Below are 14,003 nucleotides of genomic sequence, written 5' to 3' on the forward strand. Positions count from 1 at the left end.
TTTGAGTTAACAGAAATAGATAAAAATAAGTTTAGTTTTACAAAACTAGACAAAATAGTGACTCTCCTTCATCCTTCGTCTTCCTTGGCAGTTCCCCTGGGTGGGGTTGCAGGGAATGGAGGATGCTTGGGCGAGAAGGCAATGGCAGGGGTAAAAATCTCTAAAAAAGTAAGTGTGGGAGGGAGAGACACTATTTTGTCCAGTTTTGTAAACCTTAACTTGTTTTTGTCTATTTTTGTTAATTCAAACATAAGATGGACAATTTTGTAAATAAAAACTCCAAAGTAGCTAATCATGTAATGTTCCTTCAAATTTTTGTCCCCTCCAGTTCCTTACCTAGTCTAATTCCCACAGTTCCTTTAATAAGGGGGGCGCAATGACCACCCTATCCCTGCCTGAACACTCTACCCGGGTGGGTCCAACCCCCCCCCTTTATTATAGGCACTGGGGAACTGGAGGTGATAATTTTCTGGCCTACACCAGTGCTCTGATCATGTGTCTTATCTCTATCCTTCCTCTGTGACAAGACATCCATGCCATTGTTTTGGGGGATGACAGAAAACGACACATGGAGTGTTGGCGTTGGCTGCGCTCCCAATCAAAGAACCACTTCCCCACACACACCCTCCCCCCCACCCCCCCCCCAAAAAAAAAAAAACCCTTCCAATTTCAAGCCCTCATATTTAGAACATGGATGGAAGAAAATCTCTAATTCGACAAAAAAATATTTTGAACCTGAAGAGGTAATACAAACCCTCCTATTTCAAGCTCTCATATTCGAACGTGGATTATGGAAGCTTATCAATAACTTGATCCCAAAATAATTTGAACATAAAATATGAAAGCATATACCTAATTCGACCCCAAACAATTGAAAATGTTTTGTCACCACTGGGTTTTGCAGCTTTTGCCAAACAAAACTTGAATCAAGGCCATAAATGTTTGGACCGAGTTTTCCTTCATTCCATTCAAGTCCGTTCACCACGGGTAAGTTCAGGTGTGAATGGGGTATTGGGAGGGTATTTTAGGAAACATACTAAAACTCTATAGGGCTTAGTAAACCCTAGGATAGTGTGGTGAACATTCATGACCGGTGAAGGAAAACTTTCTCCTAAATGTCTTAATTAATTTTGGACAACAGAACAGACCACCATGATATGCATGTGGGATGAAATCTCACACCAAACCAATGGGAACACAAGAATGGGAGGCTGTAAGGGAGGAGAAAGAGTGTCATGGATGTGATAGTGTGAGAGGGACCTTTTCCCACTCCAAGCACGCTGGCCTGGACCAATGGTTGGTGGCATAGGGAGTGGCAGGGTGGTCCTTTCCAGGGGAGTGGGAGAGAGACAACCACAACCTGGGCACCCTGGTGTCATGTCCAGACTATTCCCATTTCTTTTAATGCTAGAATCTTTTACATAATTGAGGGGGGAGGGATGTAGCCATGTTTATCAGCATCTCTCACGCCAAGCAATAGGTGCTTGGGAGGGAGTGTTTACAATGTGTATATAAAGACCCAGATGCATGGTCACTGAGGAGAGAGTGTCTGAAATTGTGAGTGTATCAAAGATATTGAGTTTTGGTAAAAAAAAAATCTTATATTCCTTAGAACCAGAAAAAACTCAGATGTCAGATTACAATGTTTCATCAGCCACAGAGTGTAATTTGACCAAACTGTCATATCTATCATCGACGACACCTTCCTATCTAAGGATTCAGCTACAATATTAATCTCCCTATAAATATATTGAAAATTACATTCAATAAAATAAGTGGCTAAATGAATAATATATCCTCAATCATAGGTTGAACACATAGATGAACATTGGTGTTTAATCCTATGATATAAGAGCTTAGGCCTTTACAGCCCTTCTCCATCAAAAGCCTCTCAAAACTCTCTGAGATTGCTTCCAACTTATAGGTTTAGATATTGCATAACAAACCTAACATATATGATCCCTAATTAGAATACCCAATCCCTCTTACTGGTTTTTCTTCTTTCTAATCGAAGGGAAAATACAACTCACATTCAATTAAATTGCTATGTGGATTTATTGCGTGGTATATGCAGCAGGTACAGAATGATTTACTTTTTTCCCACTAAACAATAGATAATAGAGGTTCTAAGAGGATTATTAGTGTAATGGAACTCTTCCGGTTGTCAATAGGGAATATTAATACTGACTACAAAAACTTCATGCAGAAATTCCAAATGAGTCCCCAGTCTTCAGGACTTATTAATCAAATAAAGACAAGATTTCCTCTTCAAAAGCTTGATTGCTTGAGGGTTCATTTCAATCAACCCTCTCTCTCTCTCTCTATCTCTAAAATTTCTTCAATTTGTTCTTTGTCTTTTAGGATCTAAAACAAGGTAGTAAGAGTTACTGAGTTACAAATTTGAAGGGATCAGAGCAACTCAACTTCAAACATGGCTTGACCTAAGTGCAGTAGATTCTGCATATCCTCTGGATGCTGGTTCTGCTCTGCCACACCTCCTGTGGACTGTGACGCTTCATTGGAGCTTGAGATGAACAGATTGTTATAAGATGAAAGGCTATTCTCTCTCTGAAATAAAGCTGTAGAAGAAGAGGAATAGGATGAGTTGTTATTATTATTGAAGATGAAAGATCTTTGATGAGTAGCTGCAGCAGCAGCAGCATCAGCAACACTGTAAGAGATCTGATTCTGATTCTCTTCTCCTCCAAGAGACAAGGCAGGACCATTGGTTACTGTCTCTTTAACACTAGAAGTTGAGTCACCAGTAAAGGTTCTTTCTTTGTTGCTGTTGATGTTTCCTGTGATGGAAGAATTCTCCTTTATTACTGATCCAGAAATTGATGAACCCATCTGTGGAAATGCTGTTGATTTGCAAAGAAGAATATTAAAAGACAATTTTCTTAATTAAGAAGGATGAGTAGAACATGCCTTTTCAGGAATTTTTTTTTTTTTTTTTTTCTAGTCAGATCCAAGAATCTTGGTGGTGTTGCACCAATGGAAGTGAAAAATCAGAGTTAAGAAAAACAAAAAAAAAAAAGGGGGCAAAAAGGAAGGACATGGAAGAAGAGAGAGAGTGAAGATCAGAATAATACCATTTTCAGCAGGTTTAGCAGTTACTGACGATGTATCTGACGAACCGATTTGGGGCTTTCTTCTACGCCGATTGTGATCTGCCAAGCGTTTTCTACAGCTTCTTTTAGCTTCATCAAACTCTGACAACACATGGAATCTGTCCACCCAAGAGAGAGAGAGAGAGTACTTAATGAAGACCCATTTGAAGCTCAAGCCCAAGTGCTTCAACCATAAAAATTTTCCAGAAATTTCGAGCAAAGGAAATCAATTTTATGAAACTATAAGTTCCAAGTTCTAAATCCTAGTGCAGAATTTGAAAAAAAAAAAAAAAAATAGAGGGAGAGAAAGAGAGAGAATCTGTAATTTTGTGTGTTTCTGCAAGTGGCTAAATCATAAAGATCATCTTCTAATTATAACTAAAATCTTAGCAAAATAAAAGAAAGCTTCCGTTTTAAGCTGTAAGTAGATCAATTTTATGTCTAAAAAATGCAATATTCTCAACCATGTAGTAAAATGCTGAACAAAATTTATGGGACTAAAGAGAAAAAAAAGAAAGAAAGAAAGAGAATAGAGGAAAGCCACAACCAATTTCCATTCTGAACCCTTTCACTGTCAAATCCCAACAGATCAGAGAATCAAATAAAGGGAAAAAAGCTAGGGTTTTTGTAATTTTAGGTGTTCAGATTTCTCTTTCTAGTTCTCTATAGCTATCACCAAAAACTAGATATCATCCATTTCTGTGTAAAGATTGTTAGAAGAATCATTCACTGTACAAAAAAACTTGTTCTGCTTCAATTCACATTTTCTATACAAGGATTAAAAACTTTAAAAAAACCAAATTTCAAAGTAAATTAGAAGAATCATCAGTAAACTCAACAAGTACAGTAATGGGTAGCAGAGAATATCTCAATCTACAGAACCAATATGAATTAATTGACCAAAATCAAGAAAGCCCAGAAGATATCTCAATCTACAGAACCAATTTGAACTTTTTACCCTTGAGAGAGAGAGAGAGAGAGGGTACCGGCTGCATTGCTGGCAGAAACGCTGCTCAAGGCCACCAGCAACAACCTTGATGGCCTTGGAGTGAAATTCACAGACTTTATGCCTTCTATGATAGTGTTTAGCATTTGAAAGATCACTTCTACAACCTTCAGCTTGGCATCTAGGGACTTGATGAGTCTGATAAAACCCTCTTGGTCTTCGAAAAAGCCGATCAATCACTGCTGTATCTCTTGAAGAGAAGTAAGTCCGGTGGCCAAGGTTTAACCCAATTCTCCCACCAGAAACATAGTTGCTGCTTCCCCCATCAATACCAAAGTTATCTTCTTCTCTTTTCAATAAATCAGTGGATGAGTAATGGGCAAATTGAGAGTAAGGTATGAGATTTGTAACAAAAGGTGAAGCAGAAGGAGAAGAATATGAAGTTAAGGTATTGCAATTTCGATCAAAGATGTCGGTTGTTGGGTTGATGCAAGGGTTACCATGGTTTCTGTTGTTGTTGTTTTGATTGGTCTCCCAATCCCAAAACTGCTTTTGAGTGTTACTTTCATGCCCTACAAAGGAAACCATGGAAGGGTTGCTACTGTTCCAGTTCTCACAGACAAAGCTCTCAGCACCACTAGAGTGAATGTTCATCTTCTCTCCATTCAAAGCACTGAAACTCCAAACCCTACCCAGTACCCAACAACAAAACTACACACACATACAGAGAGAGAGAGAAAGGGAAGTTGGTTTTTAATCTTTATGTGAGCTACCCTTTTGTTCTTCTTGAGTGCAATAATAATGTGAAAATCAATTAAAACACAAACAGAATCATTACCAAAGAATAAAGGAGACTGAGGCAATTTTTTTCTTTCCTCCCAACCCCCTTCCCCTCCTCTCCCTCTCTTCTCCTCCCTCAATTCTCAATTCTGTGTGTGTCTCAGGCTCCCCTTATGAGGTGGGTTGTGTGAAATGAAATTCTCAAATCCTACAGAATGACTGAGACAGATACTGAAAAGGGTGGACGGTGAAATTAATGCAGAGCCGGAATTTCTATTTCCGGGAAGAAATGCTTTGCTGTCTTCGTGGAAAGCAGCTCCAAGCACATCTTTCTGACCTTGTGAAGAGGAGTCACCTTGGAACAAAATAAGTGTAGTAGGGGAAGTAGGGAAGCATGAGGTAGGTGTTCATAGGGTTTCTCTGTTGAGCAAAGTAGATGAGTCTAGGCTTTATTAAGAGAGGATCTTTTTCCCTCTTTGTTTAGGCTTTATTAAGAGAGGGGTCAATTTCCCTGGAGTCCTGGACTGAGTCCTTCACGTGGGTGAATGGATTTCCTATCTTCTTATTATTCTTTGAATCACACTCTTATAGGGCGTATTGAAAACACAAACAGAACCCAAAAAAACCTAAAAAAAAAAAACTCTGGGATGGATATGAACTACTTAGTAGAATAAGGGGCCGACATATTTGACTATTGATTTCTTTCACCGTAGATGAAGAAAAATATTTTACCAATGACTTATACTTTTTTTGATTAATATTGGATCGAGTTTGGATCTTTGTCACCTCCTGCTACTGTAGTACTGCATCTTGTCGTGGTGTAGAGTGTAGAGGCCATGTGGCATAGTGGGCTTCACATGATGCATATGATCTCTGTAGTCATCGCACGATGAATTACTGCACCATGCAATAACAGAAGAGGATAAAAATTCATCGAGTTTTTCTTCACCCACTATTCACATTCACCACGGGATGGAGAGAGGGTGGGAAATGGTATCAGAAGGGTATTTTGAAACATACTAAAACCCTAGGATGTTGGGTGAACAGTCCTTTATGGATGGAGGGAAACTTATTCCATTAATATTTATTGGGTATGGTTTTCGTGTACATAGACGTATAAAGACGACGCACAATGATTCTTAAAATAGGGGGAAGGGGTTTTCAACCACCATTATTCCTATTCAAGGATATCATGTGTGACATTACACCATGCACAGCCATGCACGAAACCTTTTGCTATATTTGTTATACAACTAAGTTTTCCTTCATCCAATAGTGAAGGTAATTTCAATTATTCATAAATAAGGGATAGAGATTTACATAAAATGATGATTATACGGTTCTTTTGCAGCCCGGTGAAGGAAAACTTTTTACTTTATTATATGTAGGAAGAGGGTTGGACATGCCTCCAGTTTTTGATAAGTTAACAGCATGTGGACTGAGAAAGGGAAAGAGAGAAGGTAAATGGGGGGGTCTTTTCCAAAAGGGGAAGAGAAAGGAAGACACATATGGGGTACCCAATTGGGTGCCATCCTTTTCCCATTTATTGTTGTTTATCAATCTTTTATTTTTGGCAAAATGTGATCTGTGCCGGGGGGGTACCGGTTGCATATAGACACATGTGTTGGGCAAAATGATCGATCTGTTCTCTTGAATGGTGAGAATATCATCTTTATGTGTTTGGGCATAGCCTAAATAGTGGCACAGAGAACATCAACCCCTATTGTTTATGAGAAAATAGTTTTATAATCAAGTCCCATATGTCTATCTTTCTCCTTCTCAAAATAAGAGATTGAAATATCTTTTCAAACGGGGAAGAGAGAGACCATGGGAGTCCTGGCATACGCTACACTCTCGGACTGACTGAGAACTTTCTCTTGTTTTTTTCTACTCTAATTCCTTGTTTCACGGGTCATATAATTTTATCTCTGAAACAGTGGATGATAAGGGGGAGAAAGAGAGATGTGGTTTATTGCAAGGGAAGCACCTCTACGTCACTTCAAAGTACTAATAATAAACAGAATAGAGTGGTGAGGTGCAGGGTCTAATGGGAAGGGTGGGGCTCACCTCCCACCAGGCCACAACCACTCGCATTGTTCTCAATACTTTCTAAGTGTAGGGGAAAAGCACCCAATGCTTTCAGTTGTCAGGACCTCGGGACTCAGGACTCAGTCAGGACTCGCGGCTGACGTTTTCTTTCTTCTTACTGATAGTCCAACTCATCACCTTTGCTTTTGCTGTGTCAGTATCTGTGGAAAAGGGCAATGCCTCTCTGAGTGTGACCGTGTGAGTGCTAGCGAGAGAGAGGGTGACTGCCCAGTTTTTTTTTTGGTAACTTATTATTTGAAAGAGATGGAGATCATCAAATCTCAAATAGGGGATAACCATGGTTTTAGTGCACGGTATCGAAACGGGTATTGATAACACATAAAATTAATATAATATCGATATGGTATCGGTCTAGATCAGCTGTATCAGACAAGCATATTCTTGAATTTCCTTAAAAAATGAGTTTTCTGATCATTTTACTCTGTGTCCTTACCGTGCTATTGATATAGTATCAGTATAGTATCAATATCAATATCAGTATCAGTGACTAACAAAACCGATATGTATCACTTGATACGGGCAATACGATATCGATACCTAGAACCATGGGGATAACATTAGGTTAAATTTACTTCCCTTACCACTAGGGTTTTCCAATCCAGATCATAGGTTTATCCCTATTTTCTTTAAAATAATCAAAATACATTTACATTTTTACCTTTTGTTTTTTTTTTTTTATCAATCTACCGATATGGGATCGGTCAAGAATAGATATCAGTCTCCACCAATATCGATACAAATCGACTTGACTATGGTGAGACAAGTAATGAATATAAAATGAAGGTTATTTTTCTTCATCCACGGCTTGGCTGTAAATTGATTGGTTCAATGGTTCAGTTTTTAATGATTATGCTCTTATAGGGTTAAGATCAGAACCGAACCAATAACTAATCGGTTCCGAACCTGAGATCTAACAAGGTTAACTAATGGATAAATTTCTAATAATGTCTAAAATTCCTATTTTAAAACATTTGCTTTTTTATTAAGATAATACAACGTATATGGTTCTCTGACAATATACAAATCACTTACTGCCCAAGGAAACCTAGGAGACCAAACATTGTTGTGCATCTAATATGAGATGAGCATGAATTCATGAAATTGACCTAAAAATTCTTGCTACAATCAATGAACTAAACTTTCTGACTGGAACTTCACATCCATAGAGGACGGTTCATTCACCCATCATCTTAGGGTTCATAAATTCTTCCTAGGGTTTTAGTATTTTTCAAAATACCCTCTTGATACTCTTTCCTACCCTCTTCCGTCCTGCGATGAATGAGATCCCATTCACATGGGTGAAGGGAAACTCGATCCTTAATTTTTTATGAAGAATTTTTTAATAATTCATTGATAGTACAATGATGGAGCACAATTCAAAGCCACACTATATATTTTTCTCTCATGCATATCCAAACATATAATGCAACCAACCCTCACACATCAAAGCTTCAGAACTATCGGATAAAACCTTCAAATCTTAGGACCTTCAGCTCTTAGACAGAACCTTCAAATCTCAGGGCCTTTAGCTCTCAAATAGTTCTTCAATTAAGTCACCCAAGCGATCTTCATTAAAGCCTAGCAGCAATTCAACACCAAATCTTCATATCAACACCTTAAGCTCTCAAGAGCAGAATTTTAATCTTTCTTTATATTTTTTGATGCTAGGGAAAAAAAAACAAAAAGAGTTGTCATCGCAAGCACAAGACTTCTCTTTCAAGTTCCCCCTTCACCTCTTCCTCTACAAACCTTGAATTATACATGATTATGATTAGGGATGCATTACGTGGAATCCACTCCTCCTATGGGTCTCACAGTGGATTTTATATACTGGCCCTAGAGGGCTTTGGACGATACTTGTACATGGACGGACATGATCCATGCTTAGGAGAGAGACAGACACGGAGAAGCTAGTGTACGCTATGCAATGTGGCAGCATTCTTTTTACCTTCATAATTTTACAAACTTGGGGTAAATTTAGAGGCACTTCTTTATGCATTTGGGCAAATTTTCTTGCAATTTAATTTAATGAAATGATGAGAATCCACCCATGTACAAGCACGTGGCAAGTCGTGAAGCATTAGTTATCATTAATGCCTTAAAACTACCAATGATTAATAGTCTATTATTGGTCTAATGGAAAATTCTAAGCAATATTAGTGTGGGGCTTAGGGGGCTTAAGTAGTAGGGATTTTCTTCTAACGTCCAAATAATGGTAGCATAAGAAAGGAGAAAAGTTTTTTGTGGGGGATACAGGGGGCAGGGGGCAGGGACCAGGGGGCACGCCCACCTCCCTGGTCCCTGCCCCCATGAAAAGCGAAAATCCCACCGCGAGCTATTAGTGCACGCATTCTTATTGGCTATCATGTGCACGTGACCCCTGCGCTCTCTCACAAACAGTGCTCTCCCTATAAAAAAATAAAAAATTTATTCCAAAAAAAATTTGAAACATATGGCACATAAGATTATAATCAAATTGGATTTTCTAATTAAAGAGTCAATATACTTTGACCCACAAATTAAGAAAGGACAATGACTGGTCAAAAAAGTTTGGACATCAATCATATCATTCACGACAGTGATCACTTCAATTTTATCTATTATGCCTCACAAGAGAGTTGTTGCTTTCTAGGCATGGTTTGAATGGTTCGACCAATTGAACCAGTTTGTTTAGTCAATTTACTTGTCCTTGCGGCCGTGTGGTGAGTCGTTTTATAATCTATTTAATTAGATCTTTCTATTTATTATTTTCACAATTAAATTTTCTAATAGAGTTCCATTTTTGCCATATGTAAGGTTGATGTATTAAATCCAACCATTCAGTGTATATCAGGATTCTTTGAATCATCAATAACACAATTTATCATTATTAGCATAATTCATTAAAATTGATTTGTTGATTGCACCACATGAGTAATTCAATGTTTTTCTATTGATATTTAACATGCAGAGATGTGAACAGAGTATCTACAAACTTGAGCACATGGGAATTAGAAGTCCCAAAAGAAGTTCACTTATAAATTATTTTTTTGGGGCTGTGAATGAAAAATATATTAAGAGAAAAAGCAAAGGACAATACAAAAGCCAAACTAACTAAACAATGAAAAAATCTCTAACAAAACAACTAACAAAAGGATGATACATAAAAATTCATGAATTAGAGGGGGAGGGGGAGGGGGAGCAAAGCATCAAACAAATACCGGAAGGATGATACATCAAAAGAGGGTAAGGGAGAAAACAAATATTCAAAGGATCATACTTCAAGAAACCATGGAAAAATAAGAGGAATGTCCAAACGGATGCTTATTTCTTAAAGGGTCGTGGTGCATCGTACAATCTTCCCAATACGAGCACAAGCCGATGCATCCTCATAGAGATGGAATATATCCATCTAATGTCATGTTTTTTGAATCGGTCTAGGATGCAGGATTAGGGTTCATGTTTTTAAGGACATAGGCTCCATTTGGTTGCAAGGAAAGTAAAGATTTCAAATAAAAAAAATTAAAAAAGAAAAAAAGAAAAAGAAATAAACATTTGTAATTATTACGCCAAATGATTATACTATTAATTCCAAATCCTTCTATATTTGATTATTAAATTTAACTTTAATTTACATCTAAATTCCTTAGATTTGAAAAATTAAATAAAAAATATATCTAATAATATCATTCTTAAATATGGTAAGAAATTTAAGTAATTTATACAATCAAGTTGAGTAATGATTACAAAAGTTTTCTTTTCAAGTTTGATAATTTTTTGCTTCCTTTCCTTTTAATTTTCCTTTCAACCAAACGGGACCTTAGGGTTTCATGTTTTTTGAGGACTTGTTTTTCATGTGATGGTTGATTTTGCTCCCTTGATTTTGAAACTAAACACTAACTCTTGTTTTACAAATCCGACATTAACATGTGAGAAAAGACAATTTGTGATGGTTATTGAGCATTTTGGATAGTCCTTGCTTCAAATGATTTTGTGCGTTTTCATGTCTTTTGAATGCTTTTTTCTTAGGAAGAAGTTACTGTGGAACATGGGATGGTGAAGGGATGGAACATTTTACTTTACTTTCAAAGAGAATATGAAAACACAACCTCTATCACTACATTTTATTGTCACATAATAGAATGAAACTGCTTGTCCCATCGTCTGGTAACTTTCTTCTTCTTTTCTTCACTTTCCTTGTTTTTCATTCTTTTGTAACAAGTTTTTTTTTTTATCCCATATTTTCTCTAAATCGCATAAAATCTAGGGTTTTCTTTTCCATCACTTTGTCTAGTGAAGTAAAACATTTCATCATTCGCTATATAGTACGGAATATTATCTCCTCCAATTTCTTGCCTGGTCTAGTTCCCCAGTGCCTCTAACAAGGGGGGTGAACTCCACTCGGGCAGAGTGTTCAAACAGGGGTAGGGTGGTCATTGTGCCCCCCTTATTAGAGGCACTTGGGAATTGGGCCGGACAGGGATCTAGAGGGGATAAAGATCCCACATGCATCAGTGCATCTCATGGCTTAGTTTATCTGATAGAAGATTAGACAAGCATCAATGCATCTCATTAGTACAATTTCAACTTAAAATGAGTAGAGGAAGTGGATAAAATTACAAAAGATGGCATGTTGGTAATTTTACTAAAACTTTAAATCAAAATTTGAACAACTTCCGTTGCTTACTTTGGACTAAAAATTCAGCCATTGAAATATATATGAGATCCTCCTCTATTATATGGACTAATCCATGTACTGTCAAGTGGTAAATAGTAAAGTGTTATACTTCATTAGGTATAGTAATGCAAAAAAGGACCCAATTTAATAAAACTAAATGACACCAAATTGAAACAATGTCCATCCTTGAAAAATGTGGTGTTACACCAAGAATATTCCTCAGCTTTCAAACGGTTAGAAATGTATCCTTCTTTTGGTAACTAAATTCAATTCTCTTATTTTATTTTTTTTTACTAATGACATTACCTTTTCTTTGCCTACTTTCTTGCTTGGTACCTGTGTTAATAAATTAATACCTAAACTCTCTCTCTCTTTTAAAAATAAATATACTCTCCCCTTGGGATAATTAGTTATAGAACAATTTTTCCTGACTTTTAGAATATTACCAAGTATCATTTTTACCTCTAAATGACTTTTTCTTTAGCAAATGCTATTTGCTACTAAGTGGACAAACATACCCCTTTCATAGGAGATTATGCCAAAGTGGATGATGATCTGACCACAAAATAACAATTAACATAGGGGATTGTTGTTAGAGTAGGGGTTGTAGAAAACAAGAACCTAAAACGATGCAAGAAACGAATGAACATCGTAAACAACAATCACACAACGCAAAGATTTACATGGTTCTACAAGATTGCTTACGTCCATGGTGAGATGAGATATGCTTCTTTACTATCAATGCAAAATAGGATTACAATTGCTCGTTTTCACACCTGTCTCAGATCTATTATAGAGAAAAAACCATCACTAGAAATATATAATAAAACCATATGCAAATAGTTTACCGAAATATATAGCCTTAAAAATATATATTAAAATTTAATCATTTCTGAAAAGTCTCATCAATATGTTTTAATTGATGATGGATTCATGAGAGAGTTAGAGGTTCATTGTTTACCCAAAAAAAAAAGAAGAGTTATAGACTCATTAGCAAAATTAGAAATTTCATGTATAACTACAAAAATAAGGGAGTACATGTCTCATTACCAAAAAAATTAGAGGGTAAGTTCCTTTTAAAAATATCTTAACAATAGTTGTTGCATTCCCCTTTTATTTAATTTTTGGTTTTCAAAATATTTGATGATTTTGAAGCATTAAAACCAATGTTTTCATAAACTGGCCTATTATTGTCAATTTGACCATGTTTTATCTCAAAGATGAATTCTAAAAGTCATATGCCCCTAGTTTGTATCTTTTCATGCCCTTGGTTTTTAATCCTCTTGTGGATTGATATCAAGTTATACTCATCTTTCCAGTTCTGTTCCCAATGGAGTAATAAAACTTTCAAAAAAGGTGAAAATTTTATAGAGGAAAAGAGTTTACAACTTAATGCCATTGTAGCAATGTGTTGGTTAAATAGAGTACACTATTAGGGATTCATTCACTTTGTGGGTGAAGAATTTATAGAGGTGCTCAACTAGTACCATAAAAGGATAAATGATTTGAAATGAACATTGTATATGTTGTCTCAATAAAGGTCTTGAAATTTAATCTCTAACAATACTATTATTAGCATATTAAATTTTGACACATTTCAAAAAGGTGAAGATATTGACTTATATTAATGATGATAATGATAATTTTTGGGACTTCTAATCTTGTTTCTTTAATTTCTATAAGTGATGATATTCCCACAAGATCAAGCATAAAGGTTATCAAGCATCAAACAAGATTTGGAGATTAAATCAACCAAGTTGAAAGAAGCTTGGAAACAACAATAAAGAGTTTCAACAAATCATAAATATATCAAATATTGAATAATTGAAAGACTTAGAAGCGTGTTAAGCCAAGCTTCACAAGACATAGGATTTAGTTTCATGTTTGTATAATGGAGAAAAGTTCTCTATAGGGGAAGTGTACCGCTCACGTCCAGACAGAGAGGGGGTGAAATGATTCATCCCCCAATGTATCCACATATAACCATATAGGATTCAACATTTGATCAATAGGATCCCAATAAGAGGCAAGCCATAATGAGAAAAAACTGCCAAATAATATGAACTCTTTTGAATTTGGTATCTTATTGTTTTTCTTGATTTTGTAAAAAATAAATTCTCTTAGTTCTATAGTAGCTGATGAACAATGGGATTTTAGTTCCAATGAATACCATAACTAATGCAAGGAAATTTTGTTGGAATGTGATGGCATTGGTTATAAATGCATTTAGTACACCTATATAGATGCCCTTGTTTTTTGGGTGGGGGGGTGTTGGGGGAGAGGGGTTTAAGGACATACAGTCATTTTAAATAATGGTGATGCATTCTATTGAAATAATTCATTTGAATCATAATAAGTGCAAAATTATTCAAAAAAAATCTGCACATTATTTTTTACAATA

The 14,003-nt window shown here is 36.3% G+C and overlaps 1 protein-coding gene across 1 annotated transcript; it reads right to left on the minus strand.

Moving 5' to 3' along the window:
* Window positions 1-2,355: 2,355 nt before the first annotated feature.
* LOC122667674 (squamosa promoter-binding-like protein 8) lies at window positions 2,356-4,784 on the minus strand. The gene is made up of 4 exons (XM_043864044.1): window positions 4,097-4,784; window positions 3,093-3,229; window positions 2,809-2,861; window positions 2,356-2,775 (listed from the first exon to the last, which is right to left on the minus strand). Exons 1-4 carry the CDS (start codon window positions 4,708-4,710, stop codon window positions 2,410-2,412), a joined length of 1,170 nt encoding a protein of 389 aa, XP_043719979.1. The 5' UTR covers window positions 4,711-4,784; the 3' UTR covers window positions 2,356-2,409.
* Between the last annotated feature and the right edge of the window lie 9,219 nt (window positions 4,785-14,003).

The sequence above is a fragment of the Telopea speciosissima genome, chromosome 7 (genome assembly GCF_018873765.1).
Source record: "Telopea speciosissima isolate NSW1024214 ecotype Mountain lineage chromosome 7, Tspe_v1, whole genome shotgun sequence".
In the NCBI taxonomy this organism is placed as follows: domain Eukaryota; kingdom Viridiplantae; phylum Streptophyta; class Magnoliopsida; order Proteales; family Proteaceae; genus Telopea; species Telopea speciosissima.

Excerpts from the sequence above, each read along its gene's own strand:
- LOC122667674 (XM_043864044.1), bottom strand. The coding sequence starts at position 4,710 with ATGAACATTCACTCTAGTGGTGCTGAGAGCTTTGTCTGTGAGAACTGG. Across the intron at positions 3,230-4,096 it reads TTCTGCCAGCAATGCAGCCG|ATTCCATGTGTTGTCAGAGT; the intron begins GTACCCTCTCTC and ends TTGGGTGGACAG. Across the intron at positions 2,776-2,808 it reads CAGTAATAAAGGAGAATTCT|AGAACCTTTACTGGTGACTC; the intron begins TCCATCACAGGA and ends AGCAACAAAGAA.